Genomic DNA, 14,170 nt, shown 5'->3' with positions numbered 1-14,170 from the left:
AATTAGGTTAAGTTTTGGGGGTTTAGGTTAGGTTAGTTTAAGTTATTGAGGTCAGGTTAGGTTATGCTAGGGTCAGTTATATTATGTATTTAGGCTAAGTTAGGTTAAGTTACGTCAGTAGGGAATAGAAGGTGGGGTAACTCACTAGGGTAGGTCGCGCTGTGGGAATCGCCAGTGTTATATTTTTCCAACTTCTGCGAGAGCGTATCATTATTCGCCAGGGGATTATGGCGAGCGTCCGCATCTGGGTGGTACCTGGTGGCGAATGAACAAACGAAATTGAAATTAAAATTTAAACAGTTAATTTAACCAGAATAATAAAGACAAAGTGTACAAGAACAATATGAACATGGGTGAGCTTTTCGAATCTTGCAGCTCTCTTGAATGCATGTCGTGAAATGAAATATAGATTGTTTTAATAATCATTCATACTTGCGATACACCACCACACGGTAGTAACAATGACCAATTCCGATTTACAAACTCAATATTTTCTAAGAGATATTTACAGGTTATAGACAGATAAGATAAATATAAAACACAGAAGAATAAAGGATGGGAGAAATAGATTGTTATTATAAGTACTTAACGTAATGCTATCAATGTCAGGGCCGTCCCTAGGAGGGTGCGGGGCCCAGGGCAACTCAGCCACTGCGGGGTCCCAGATTATGTGGTCAGAGGAACCCACACCAACCAACCACCATGGGACTGTCGCGATGGATAGTAAGGGCACGGTTGCGTTGGTGGCGTAAGCCGTCAGGTCAGATTAACCAGTCAACAGGTTATGTGTCCGAGGTCACTGGGTCTAGTGCTGGGCCCCGCGGCCCCCCCACACGCGCGGGGCCCCGGGCGGTCGCCCCTGTTCGCCCCCCCTAAAGGACGGGCCTGAATGTATCATCAGAGACAAAGAGACACACATAGAGGCAGATATGAGAGAGATAGAGCATAAAGAGACAGAATAGAAGAGTGTGGAAGAGATACTTGTGCGAGACAAAAAAATTGAATACGGAGAAGCAACACGTGAAGAGGAGAAGAGGGTGTGAATGTTGATGAATAAATAAAGGAGTGAAGTGGAAAGGACTAAGAGAGAGAGAGAGAGAGAGAGAGAGAGAGAGACAGAAGTGGAGGATCAAGTGAAGTGGAAGTTGTACCGGGTGAGAGTTGGTGGATAAGCCACCGTTACGTAACCTATTATACGAATACTACCCACGATTCACCCCCCTTCCCCTACGAGTGTACCCAGTCACTTAGGTATACTGCATAGCCTGGACCCACCACGAACTAGCGAGACTTGTACGAGTTAATATGAAGGCGAGAATTATGTAATTGTAACCTAAAATATACAATTAACACAATAGTAGTTTAATGGTAAGATCGTATTTTTATAATCGAGTTAAGCCTCTGGGCAATAATTGTCACGAGGCTTTGGCCGTTATCAGTATTACAAACAACTGAACAAATAATACGATTTCTAATGAAATGAAATTTTAAAATTCTTCCCAAGGAACAGTTGGCGGTTGGCCACTATCTCCCCTAACCCCTTCACTACGGGGACGCCACATTTAATATTCTATTTGGGTAACGTATGACGATTTTATTCAATAGAGAGGGGACCCCGTACACAAGTGGTTAAAATCGATGGAGTTTATCTTCCTTCCATAATAATGTGCCATTAACCTCTGCCTGCAGCACCTGTCTACGGAGTAACTAATAAATTAACGTACTAAGGATAACAGGTCAGTCCCCCTATACACCCTACCTAAGAGTCAAGGTTAACTCAGATTATAAAAAAAGGGTCCTGTAGCTCCCCCACGCCTCGCCTCACAGCCTCTTGAATAACTATCAGGATATTAGTACGCCTCTATGAAACCGAGGAGACCTGTCTACTACCCCAGATGGTAGTGTTCGCGCCAACATCTACAGGGGCTCAGAGGAAATACGATACTGTCTTTGGAATGTATGTGTGTGTGTAATAATAATAATAATAATAATAATAAACGGTGTATAGTAATTGAACAAAATATGAATTAATATATATCCTTAAATGCAGCAAACTTGTTAAGTAATCCTAAGTACATGACGTCTTCTCTCTACACTCTGAGAACTCAATTTATATGTGGTTACTTCTATTAGTGCCGGTCATCTTATTCGAAAAACAACATAAGGAAGCCTAGCCTGAATATGATCACTCGTCAGATACAGTAACTTTATAAAGGGGATATTCTAAAATGGATTAGGGCGTGGTTACAGGACAGGAAACAGCGAGTGAGCATTAACGGCACTAAATCCTGTTGGAGCAACGTCACTAGTGGAGTTCCCCAAGGCTCAGTACTTGGACCATTATTATATTTTATATACATAAACGAAATAGATATCGGCGAAGACAGCAACATAATTAAATTTGCTGATGACTATAATAGGGCGTGTAATTAAATCTGACGAGGACTCCGCAAAACTACAGGGAGATCTAAACAAATTTTTCGAATAGTCCGAAAAATGGCAGATGAAATTCAATGTGGACAAATGTAAAGTACTCAATGTAGGAGATGTAAACAGGGAAACCAGATACCAGATGAACAACGATGTTATTGAGAAATCCGACTGCGAGAAAGATTTAGGAGTAATTATAAATAGGAATCTTAAGCCAAGTAAACAATGTGTATTTGCTCGAAACAAGGCTAATAAAGTACTTGGGTTCATACGAAGGAGTGTTAGTTTCAAGGCTAGCGAGGTCATCCTAAAACTATATCTTGCGCTTGTGAGACCTCACTTGGATTACGCAGTTAATTTCTGGTCACCGTATTACAGAATGGATATAGAATCCTTGGAACGAATCCAGAGGAGAATGACAAGACTAATCCCGGGCATTAGGAACCTTGAGTACAGAGAAGGTTAAAGCATCTTAATTTGCACTCCCTCGAGAGACGTAGAGTGAGGGGTGATATGATAGAGGTGTATAAATGGAAGTCAGGGCTAAACAAAGGGACATTACAAAGGTACTCAAACTATCCAACCAGGAGCGAACTTGTAACAATGGTTTTAAATTAGACAAATTTAGATTTAGGTTTGGAAATAGGGTAGTGGACAAGTGGAACAAGTTACCAAACATCATCATTAACTCGAATACGCTGGATAACTTCACACATAGGTTGGATAGATATATGAGCAATAGGGGTTAGGTGTAACGGGACTACCCAGTATGGGCTAACAGGCCCGCTGCAGTTTCATCCATTCTTATGTCCTTATATCGTCCTTTTGAGACCCGACTGAAGTCTGTCCTGGTCATTCCTGGGACTTGTGGTAGACATATTGCCCTTCAGAGGACATATTTGTAAAAATGTGGTCATAGGAACCTTCCCTAGTCCACCACAGCTAAAAAAAATGGGGGGGGGGGAGAAGGGGGTGATGAATCATTACATTACAATTATACTTCCTAAGTAGTAGGAGATCCCGTGTTTCAACCATTCACTAATTAAATATATTCGTCTCAATTAAATTCCTGTCCTTACTTTACCAATTCAGAGTGACTATCGGCCTCGGGGCCATAATTCAGATGATCGCTGTGAGTCAAGGGTCGAGATTCCGGTATAATTAGTAACTGGGAATTAATTATCAGAACAGCGTTTTACCCATTAATGATTTTAATTACAAAACTCCGGCATAATAAACCTATATTTTCCTTATCTCGACAATGAATTACGGTATTCTTCATATATGGCAAAAAATTGATCTTACTTTCACCGGGTTTAAGGGTTATGACATATTTGAGGAAGGAAGGTGGTGAGTGAGGGCATTCACTCGTGATATTTTGTGTTAAGAGGAAGTGTGTGTGTGTGACTATAGACCCACACTTCAGTTGGTTCATCTTAAGAAGTGGGCGTTATTTGTTAGGGTGTGGGCGTGGTCTATGATAGTTTACCCTTGTTCTGGGAGACACCCGCGCCCACATGTTCCCACGGAGGCCTGCAGCAACTCTTGACACAGCACACAGCAGAAATGGTTGTCGCCCAGCAGGTGGTGGAGGGCGAAGTGGGTGGCTGGGTATAGGCTACACCAGCATCATGTGAACGCGGCGGTAAGTGTGTTTATCACCTAAAAACCGTGGAGGAAAGATGGTAGGGAGGGAGATGGATGAGACAGCTGCCAGAAGAAACAAGTTGGTTGATGTGTGCGGCGCCCGCCTGCCTGGCTCGTCCTGCTCGCATCCCCCCTCCCCAACACCTCCTTATTTTTATTTATTTTTTTACTAGAGATACGCCCACAAAATCTCATCGGCCGTAACTTACCGGAGAAGAACCCTAGAGACAATTTCCCTCGAGAAAAAAGCCCACCGGAAAAAAATACACTAGAATAAACTTAGTTGAGGTTACAGTTCGTCTTTATCCACGCGCGTTTATACTAGAATAAGAATACATTGCCTATGCTGATAGAATACTTAGGATATCCTCGCGTCGTCCATACTAGGTAAAACAAGCATTACTAAGAACTGGTCAAGATATGCTGGGAATAGCACGTAAGCTTGCCTTGGAGACAGCTCGGAGCTCGGGGCGTGAGTGAGCTGGGCTAAAATACACAGGTTATCATCAGCTACGAATTTTAAGGAGTTATCTCAAAGTTGGCTCGATAGTGTTTTTGGAAATTCTGTGCGCGAGGGTGTGTATGTGTCATAAGAACATAAGAAAATAAGGAGTCTGCAATAGGCCGGTTGGCCTGTGCATGGCAGCTCCTGTCGAGTTACTACCACTCTATCATCCATGAATCTATCTAGCCTCCTTTTAAAACTTTCCAGCGTTCCAGCACTTACTACAAGTTGCTAAGCTTGCTCCACTCGTCCACCACCCTATTTGTGAACCAGTTCCTTCCTATCTCCCTCCTAAACCTAAACTTATCCAACTTAAATCCGTTGCTCCGAGCCCTATCCTGCTCGGATATTATAAGAACTTTATCTATATCACTTTTATTGATTCCTTTCACCCACTTGAATACTTCTATCATATCTCCCCGCACTCTTCGTCTTTCTAGGGAGTGCAAGTTTAGTTTCTTTAACTTATCCTGATATGGAAGGTTTCTAAGTCCCGGGATCATTTTCGTCATTCTTCGCTGCACCGACTCTAGTGAATTGATATCCATTCTATAATAAGGGCACCAGAACTGAACCGCATAATCGAGGTGCGGCCTGACTAGCGCAAGATATAGTTGCAATAAGACCTCTGCACTCTTATTACTTACACTTCTAGATATAAAACCCAATACTCTGTTTGCCTTATTTCGAACATTAACGCACTGTTTTCTAGGCCGTAGGTCCGGGCTTTAAAGTACCCCTAGGTCTCTTTCACAAGTCGACTTCTCTAGGTTGATGTTGTTAAGGCTGTATACATTGACAGTATTTGTTCTTCCAATATTAAGTACGCTGCACTTGCTGGTGTTGAATTTCATTTGCCATTTTTCAGACCACCCCTGCAGTTTATTTAGATCCTCCTGTAATGCATTTGCATCCTGTATCATATTTGTATCATTTATGTTACTTGTACATCTTTTGTAAATCAAGAGATCCATTCCCCAATTATGTAATTGTACATTTTCAGCCTTCCTGCTGCCATGCTCTTTCAATAAACCGTTAATTATTATTATTATATTCCCACACATAAACACGCACGCGCACACACATTCCTCGTACCCAGGGACCCCAGATTCAACCATCCAGAACTTCACATCGACTCCCCAGCGCTGATTGGATAAATAATTGCTAAGTGGGAGTGGTAGAAAGGGTGAGGTCCCCCTACCCTTCCTCCTCCTCCTCTATAGTACCTCGTCTCTAACTGGGCCCCTTATGATCCTCTTCTCGTCCACCCTCACTCACCCTCATCTTTATTTTCTCTCACACCACCTTCAACCACTTACACCATCTTAAACACTTTCACCCACTTACACGAGCATCATCCACCCACACGACTTTAATCCACTTGCACCACCCTCACCCACCCACATCACCCTCAGCTACTTACACCACCCTCATCTACTTTCACCATCCTCACCCACCCATACCACCCTTATCCACCAGCTATTTAGCCTCAAAGTTTATCCCCATCTACTGTAACTTGAGTCCTGGTTCTTAAAAGTTCCTATATTTTATCCAACAAAGTCTGGATATGAGAACACATCCATTAAGGATTATCGTTGCTCCTATCGCTTAAGCTCTTCCTAATCCTGGCGCGTTTAGTAACCGTTACAATACAAATATTGACCCGTTACTCTGAGATGTACTGTAGAGTAACACCGTATTTTGTCCAACGTTTTACCCATTTACTACTGGACGCCATTTTCTCGCACTTAAGGGATTACTAAACTATCTCGATTAATATAATCTGCATAACCAGTTTCAAGAATGTTACTCAGTCTATCATGTTTTAGGTCTCTTACACTATCATGCTTTAGGTCTGTTACTCACAATATCATGTTTTTATGTCTGTTACTCACACTATCCTAACTTTAACGCATAACTTAAGACTATCTTATACTTCCAGCCAGGTATGAAGCTCAGACTATCACACATCCTTAAAGAATCCAGAAAAACCGGTTGTATGACGTTACTGATTTACGGTGGAGATTTGTTCGCCTAATATCGCTATACAAATTTACATGAAAGGCAAGTGTGCTGGGGTGTCACTAAAGTATGGTTGGTTATCTTTTGTAATAACATAACATCATTTCTTCTTTATTATACCACTTCTGGAGAAACATTACCTGGTCACAAACTTTCTCCTTGGTAAAACTAGGATGCCATAAACTTAGTTATTCAATATTATCACCTTAGCCGAAAGACTCTGCGTGTGTGAGCGAGCATTAGTTCGTAAAATAAATATTTGCTAATATTTTTTCGGAATTTCACGCTATATGGCACAAATGGTGAATATTGAAGGGTCGTGTGAGTATATACCTATAGATAATACTGCTACATATCAGTCAGTTTATCTATACATCCGTCCTTCTGTGGTCGAGGGATGGAGAAAGAGGGGGGGGGGAGGGGGAAGTACGCCGTCTTCTATAATAACGAGGAATTTCGCCCCCAAGTCATAACGCCTGGATCAAAGCCTTTCATTCTTATTCACAAAGAGCACTGAACAACAGCCACTTGTAAGGCAGCAGCAAGAGGTCCACCACACCACACATATTGATGATACTACACCACACTGCCTGCCGAGAATGTGGGTACTACGGCGTATGGGTGGTGATGGTGGTGTGTGGGTGGTGATGTAGATGTGTGGGTAGTGATGTAGGTGTGTGGGTAGTAACATTTTGACCACATATCCTTAATCAGCGTGTCGAGGGCTTCTACTGTGATTTCGAGCAAAATTAATTAAAGCTCTTTGGTCAAAATATGAAATTCTGAGTGTCCTCATATCAGTTAGCATCATTAATTATCAAAACTTCGTAATCTAGGGTGCTACTAGAGACAAACCTTACAAAATTCACTCGAAACTATCGCTTGCTTCCCAGCCACCGCCCGACAGTCTATGATGGGCGGAGAGGACCCACATTCATTTTACACGATGATTTGTTTTCATTTAAGGGAATTCACGGTGAGACTGGTGATTGGTTACAGGGAGCGTGGGACCTGTTGCCTCACTTTATAAAATTTCACCAGACTTTTTTTTTCTCACTAGATGAAATTTCCACAAATGTTAACATATTTATCACTGTTAACTTGGTATCTTAGGTTAAATGTTTCAGGTCAGTACGTTGTAATATGTTCCAGTCGGAGAGAAAAAAATAAAACCAGACTCTAAAAATCTTCCTGAATCCGGGTCCTAAGAGAGAGAGTGACCCTGTGTGGCTATGGGGGAGCCTAGTTCATACGAATCATCATCAACTTTAAATAACGTGACTCTTATTCTATACTGTAAGGTTAGGTTAGGTTAGATGATGACAAATACCTTCAACTATACAATCTAATATCCTTCTTTTCCCTCTCATATCTTTACTTAATTTCATTCACTATCCCTTTTCTTTACTCTCCCTTCGTTTCTTTCATCTGTGTCTAGTTCCTATCATCACCTATCACTTTTATCCAATTCGTTCAGCTCGATCAAATTTTTCCAACACCCTTTGATCAGATCTCAGTTTGCTATTCTATCTCTCTCTTTCTCTCTACGCCTCACATCCATCATATACAATAGCCACTTGACAGGGGCTATATTTTAGTGGGGTATATTGAGGCAATGACTGTGAATTACACTATCACGCTTTATACCTCCTTCAGCCTGTAATTTTTGCTATACTTGCTGTTTCTCTCTCTCTCTCTTTTTTTCTCTATATGGCACTTTCTCTTTTCCTCTTTTATTTATATACTGTATATTCTCTCTCTCTCTCTCTCTCTTCTCTCCTATCTCTCTCTTCTCTCCTCTCTCTCTGATATAATATACACACTTGGCGTCTATCAACCACACACGAAGTCACGTCGCACACATCCACCCCAGCACACAATCACCTCCCCCCCCCCTCACGTACACAAACACCACCGTCACACACGTACACACAGCTTTCTCTCTCACACACATACACATACAGCTTTCTCTCTCACACACATACACATACAGCTTTCTCACACACGTACACATACAGCTTTCTCACACACGTACACATACAGCTTTCTCACACACGTACACATACAGCTTTCTCACACACGTACACATACAGCTTTCTCACACACGTACACATACAGCTACCCCAAACTCAGGTGTAATTTCGTCACTTTTTTTTTAACTTTGTGTTTGTATCTAGATTCAGAGATCCATTTGTATTCTTGAGGTCCATGTTATGAGGAAGAGATAAAATAACAGAAGAGTCTCCGAGTTCTATGCGGGCTATAGGCAGCGAAACGGTCAAGTTAATAATTGATACAAAGGCCAGCTGTGTTAACTGACTTCCTGGCCACGCCGTAGGGTCTGTCTTACTGAATTACTGGTCCTCTGAGAACGGAATTTCAATGATTGGTATTTTAAGTATTCTTTAATTTAGGAAGACTGAATTCTACTTATAATAGTCTCAGCACAATGTCAAACCCACCGTGACCATAAGTTGGTTAAATGAGATTTCACGTCACCAGTTTTAAGGTGAATTTAACGAATGAATATCTCCGAATACGAACTTCTTGTAGAGCGAGATAGACCTCATCTTTCTTCTTAAGTGACTTTGTTTTTTTGTTTTTTAATGAGCATAAAGCACGGAAGTGTCATTTCTAAGGGGCTTTAACATCTTTAATATGCAAATGCTGCCCAGCTTAAAGGGGACAGATTCAGTTATGTTGAGTTTCATATATTTGTCGAAGATACAAGAGACGTTAAGGGTGTAAATAAACGGTAGAAAACATGCAGTGTTTGCGTCTACCAAGGTCCTGATTCACAAAGGTTCGTACGGTGGGTGAACATTCCTCGTGGTTGGAGAGACAAGAATGCACCTAATTGTTTAACTCGAGCTAAACTACAACAACAATATCTAAAAATATCCTTAAATTTACACTGACTGAGTCTCTTCCTTAAGCTGATCCACTCACTATACAGTAGTTGGGCGATTAAATCGAGGTCATATTACCGTGTAGAGGCTTTGAACACAACTTATCTGTATTCAACAATGGCACATTTAAGATGCCTTGACGCACGGAATACAAAGGAAACGGTCATCGGCACGAGAGAACCTTAGATAGCTTGTAGACGTTGTTCTGATGTTTAGATGATGGGAAGTTTTCAAACGCAAAAAAATTGTGGGTATATGTGAAAGTGTTGATGTGTGTAAGTGTTGATGTGTGTAAGTGTTGATGTGTGTAAGTGTTGATGTGTGTAAGTGTTGATGTGTGAAAGTGTTGATGTGTGTAAGTGTGCTATGTCTGTCTACGTGTATATCAGTTTATGCTTTAGTGTGTGCTAGTGTGGAATTCTTTACATGTCTGTGCATAAATACATTAACGATACTGTGTGTGCGCGTGCGCCAATGCTGGAAATACTGCCACCTCTCCCGCACTAGATGTAGCCCTCCACACGTGCAACATCTGTGGACAGCCCTGTCGGTACCGTATCGGCCTTTCGAGTCACATCAGAGCTAGGGTTTCCTTCCCGGGATCTCGGACGTAAGTGGTTATGTTTTTTTCCCGGGAATTTGGTTCAAATCCCGGGATTCTTATTGTTATACCCTTATCTCTGATTTGCACTGTGTAAAATACAAAAACGCATGAGAGAGAGAGAGGGGGGGCTAGAGCGAGTCTGACAGAAGTGACACGTACCGTTCCTGTACACTTCTGGCCTTCATAAAGTCTTGCTTGAATACTGGCCTTAGTCGTGTTTATCTCCGTGCTGAGTGCAGAGGGGTGTTGACTGTAGAGTAATCTGTCTGTATATGATGCCAAAATGCAAGCCATGATATTATAATGGTGTATCTTGGCTTGCATGCGACTCCCAAATGGCATTAAATATATAATTTTCATTTTTTATAATAGCTAACTTTGAATGCCATTCCAAATGTCTGAGAGTTTCTTTTATGGCTAACAGAATGAGATTAATTAAAATTTTGCTTGTTTAATCATTATGTACCTATTTTTACATCAGTATGCAAGTTAATAAAGACAACTTTGCTTCAGTGTAATATAATTTATCAAATAAATTGCCTATCAAATAATCTACAGATACTACACTAATGAAGTATAGGGTTAGCATATAGTATTAGTTAGTACAAATATCACCTGATGCGGGAAATCCCGGGATCCCGGGAAATATCCTGGTTTGTCCCAGAATCCCGGGATGCTAAGAAACCCCCAAAACAGGAAATCCTAATCAGAGCTCACCAACGAAGGTGACACCCTTAATAACTCATGTCATTGTATCATAGAGGGTGATCGTCATACTCGATTACGAGTGACAGCAAAGTAGTAGTAGTAGTAGTGTGTGTGTTTATGTGCGCGTGTGTGCTCATGAATACACTAGGAGGGGGGGTAAACCGAACTTGACACAAAAATAATGTTTTGTCACTTTATATAAACACAACTCAACCACAATTCAGGAGACAAGTAACGTAATCCAAAACCACACAAACAAGCCACTGTTATGTCTGCCTCTCATCCTTCCACCAATTGTGTTGATAACTCGAAACAATTTTGCACAAGAGAAGTTCTGTGTTCTACAGGCACCACACACGTACTTAATCTACTATGTACAGTAGAGCTTACTTCTATACCATAATGTACTCAACTAATATATATAGTTTGGGGTGTACTAAAAGCCCAATACTGTGATGGGGTGGGTGTAATTAATGGCGAGTCACGGTTAATGAAGTGAAAAATAATATGCACATAGCAGGTGTTGGGGTAACTAAGGGAAAACAACAACACCATGTGATGGGAGAAACAGACTAAATGTAAACAGCAGATAATGGGGTAAGGAGACAAGTATAACTCAACAGGTTATGGGATATTCAGACAAAATGTAAACACTGGAGGGTGGGTGGGGGGAGGGGGCAAGGACAGCGAACACAACAGGCAATGAGATATACAATTAATGGTATTTAGCAGGCAAAATATAAACAATTAGTAACGTTTGAAATAAATGTAAACAAGAAGCAATGAGGTAAGTAGTATGCAAAAACAGCGACAACATAATTATATCCACAGCAAATATGGCTGGAGGTCCCACAGGGGTCAACGGTACTTCATCAGATACAAACCCCCACAACACTGGTACAGCAGCTAGTAATGTATATACGTACTGCAGTAATCTTAAAACGCTTCCAGTCGTATTTTGGGGGGTGAACTTATTACTAGGCAGTTAACATTTACAAAAAAATATATGATTATCAATTCCAATACAAGTACTAAGTATAAAGATCGAGCGCCAGATCCTTGTAGCGATTCCCTGTTGACCCAACATCAGCCGTCCTGTTTAGCGAACGAAGGAAGTTTTTCTTTTTCCAGTTTGACTAATACAACCAATTTTCACTTCTTGATCACCTTGTTTTATGATTAATTAGTGTTTTAAAAATGGATTATATAACTTGAAATATGTGATACAACATATCGAATTAAATGCTTATGAAAGAACCAACAGGTAACATCAATATTTCCGTTACAATCGAAGTGCTACTGAGAAATAATAAAATTTTGCAATTACCAACCTGGCGAAGATAATGAAGAGGATGAGGAAGACTATCTGGAGAAGAAAGGCCAGGTAGCCATGTATGTGTGAAAGTTTGAACATAGCGGCGTGTGTCAGGAGCCCCCTAGAGTGAGTCCTTATTCTCCACTGCTCCAAACTCAAATGTAGTGGCGTGGCGACCCCGAGTCCTCAAGCTCCCTTTGCAACCCGATCTACGTCAACAGGGTAGGATAGTGCATCCATAACTTTTCGGTCGTTTTTTTTTCTTCTGTGTTACGATCAAGGTCTACGGAGGTTCCAAGCACTGCGAACGAACAATCGTGTAAGAAAAAAGGTAGGGTAGGCAACTCCCCCTCTACAGCCAATGGGAGGCTGTATTTCTCCTCATGGCGCTACTCCACCAGGACGATTCTCTTCTCTTATTGGTTGCGTCCTAAGCTGGGGTCACTCCTGCCGCTGTGGCCAATCAGATTGCAACGCTGGGAAAGTTCCTTGTCGCATCTCCTCCAGCTCTGCAAACTTCGAAGAACAAATTTCCTTTTGCAGCAATACATTCAAAATGATTGTATTGCCAGCAAATTTATTAGAAATATATATCATAATAAAGGAAGCTGTCACTTGTGAACAAGCGGACGTATTATAAATACTTAGATGGTACTTTGATAACTTGGTCATTACCATAATCTTGGGAGCTGGTTGCTGACTAGTCGAGAATGCCGGTCACGAGCAGGCTTTACACACCTGACACATAAAGACAAACTTGGCACTACACACACCTCCAGGATCTTCACAGTAGTCGTAAATACATCAAGAAGAGGGTGTAGTGGATCGCCTGACACAAGGCTGTCACACTCCTCAGGTGTACGCGATATAGTGTAACTAGGAGAAACGCTTCAACCCCTTCATACATCTTAAGTAACGAATGAAACTTTTCACGTCGTTTACAAAAGTTGTCTGTTGCAGGGACTAATTAGAATCGGTGAACGATGCTAAATAACCTGGGCAGCTGAAGCACCTAATACATAATTAACTGCTCATATCTCCCCCACCCCAAAGTTGCTTGAAAAATTTTATGAACAGTTTCTGATAAAAAAGATTCCATTGGTAAATCAGACGTACCCAGTCAGACACCCGTGCAGCCATTAATTAGTTGCAATAATCACAACAGAAAAATCAAGAAAAAAAAAAGATACTTTTTAATCTGATAAACGTTGCTGATGCAGTTCATTTCAGTAATTGTTTATAAAATACAAAGAAGCACAGTGATCAGTAACTCATCTTCCCGTCTGTCAGTTATCCAGACTAAAGCCTCACCCAATGTTTGATAAGACCATAAGGATGATATTACTTTAATAGCTCACACGTTAACTAGTGATAGTTTACCGGTAATCCAGCGGTCAAATAAGTCTCGATAATCATTGTTTAAGATCACGTGAAGATTAGGAACCCCGGCTTATTTCACCTGATGATTACAAACACCCTAATTCTAAATGGGGGGGGGGGGTTAGGTTAGGTTAGGTTTGCATTGGTGTGTCTAATCACTAAGTAAAATAAGCTGGGGTTCCTAATCTTCATGAGCGTTATTGTTAATTGCAATAAAATTTTATTTCTTACTGGTAGTTTCACCTCTAAGAACTGATCAACCTCATATTCATAAACAAAGTAAATTCATTCGGGCAGGTTAATCTGTATGTAAATAGTCTTATTGAACGTAATGGAGAACTTCGTTATATAGTCACTGAAACACAGAGATTCAATAATTCATTAGTGTACGAATTATATGTAATAAACCTAAAAGAGAAAACTTAACAAATGGAAAGCTGAACAATATAACTTTAATTTAGGAGAGAGATGGCAATAGTTCATGACATCTAGTTGCAATGATAAACAAAGGAATGACTGGCAAATATATATATAATTATGTTACTGTATTGATAACTAAGCCACCGTCACTATGGTATTGACATGTGGATAATAATCTCGCTGGGTGGTTGTTGACACGACACAAGGAGAACTGGTTAGTGAAAGTGAAC

The 14,170-nt window shown here is 40.9% G+C and overlaps 1 protein-coding gene across 4 annotated transcripts in view; it reads right to left on the bottom strand.

The window, feature by feature from the left end:
• LOC121863838 (ammonium transporter Rh type A-like) overlaps nt 1–12,320 on the bottom strand; it is a 34,082-nt gene extending 21,762 nt beyond the window's left edge. For 3 of the 4 annotated variants that reach the window (XR_006088459.1, XM_042362723.1, XM_042362720.1), the window contains exons 1-2: nt 12,157–12,319; nt 146–255 (exon numbers count right to left, since the gene is read on the bottom strand). Coding sequence is in view for 3 of the 4 variants with exons in the window: in XM_042362723.1 (XP_042218657.1) it covers nt 146–255; nt 12,157–12,239 (193 nt within the window). In the remaining variant the exon portion in view is untranslated. Of the gene's footprint in view, nt 1–145; nt 256–12,156 lie in introns of all 4 variants that reach the window. The other variant, XM_042362719.1, reaches the window with a different exon arrangement.
• Nucleotides 12,321–14,170: the final 1,850 nt, after the last annotated feature.

This window comes from Homarus americanus, unplaced genomic scaffold, assembly GCF_018991925.1.
Source record: "Homarus americanus isolate GMGI-L3 unplaced genomic scaffold, GMGI_Hamer_2.0 scaffold48354, whole genome shotgun sequence".
In the NCBI taxonomy this organism is placed as follows: domain Eukaryota; kingdom Metazoa; phylum Arthropoda; class Malacostraca; order Decapoda; family Nephropidae; genus Homarus; species Homarus americanus.
This window is presented reverse-complemented; position numbering and strand designations above follow the sequence as displayed.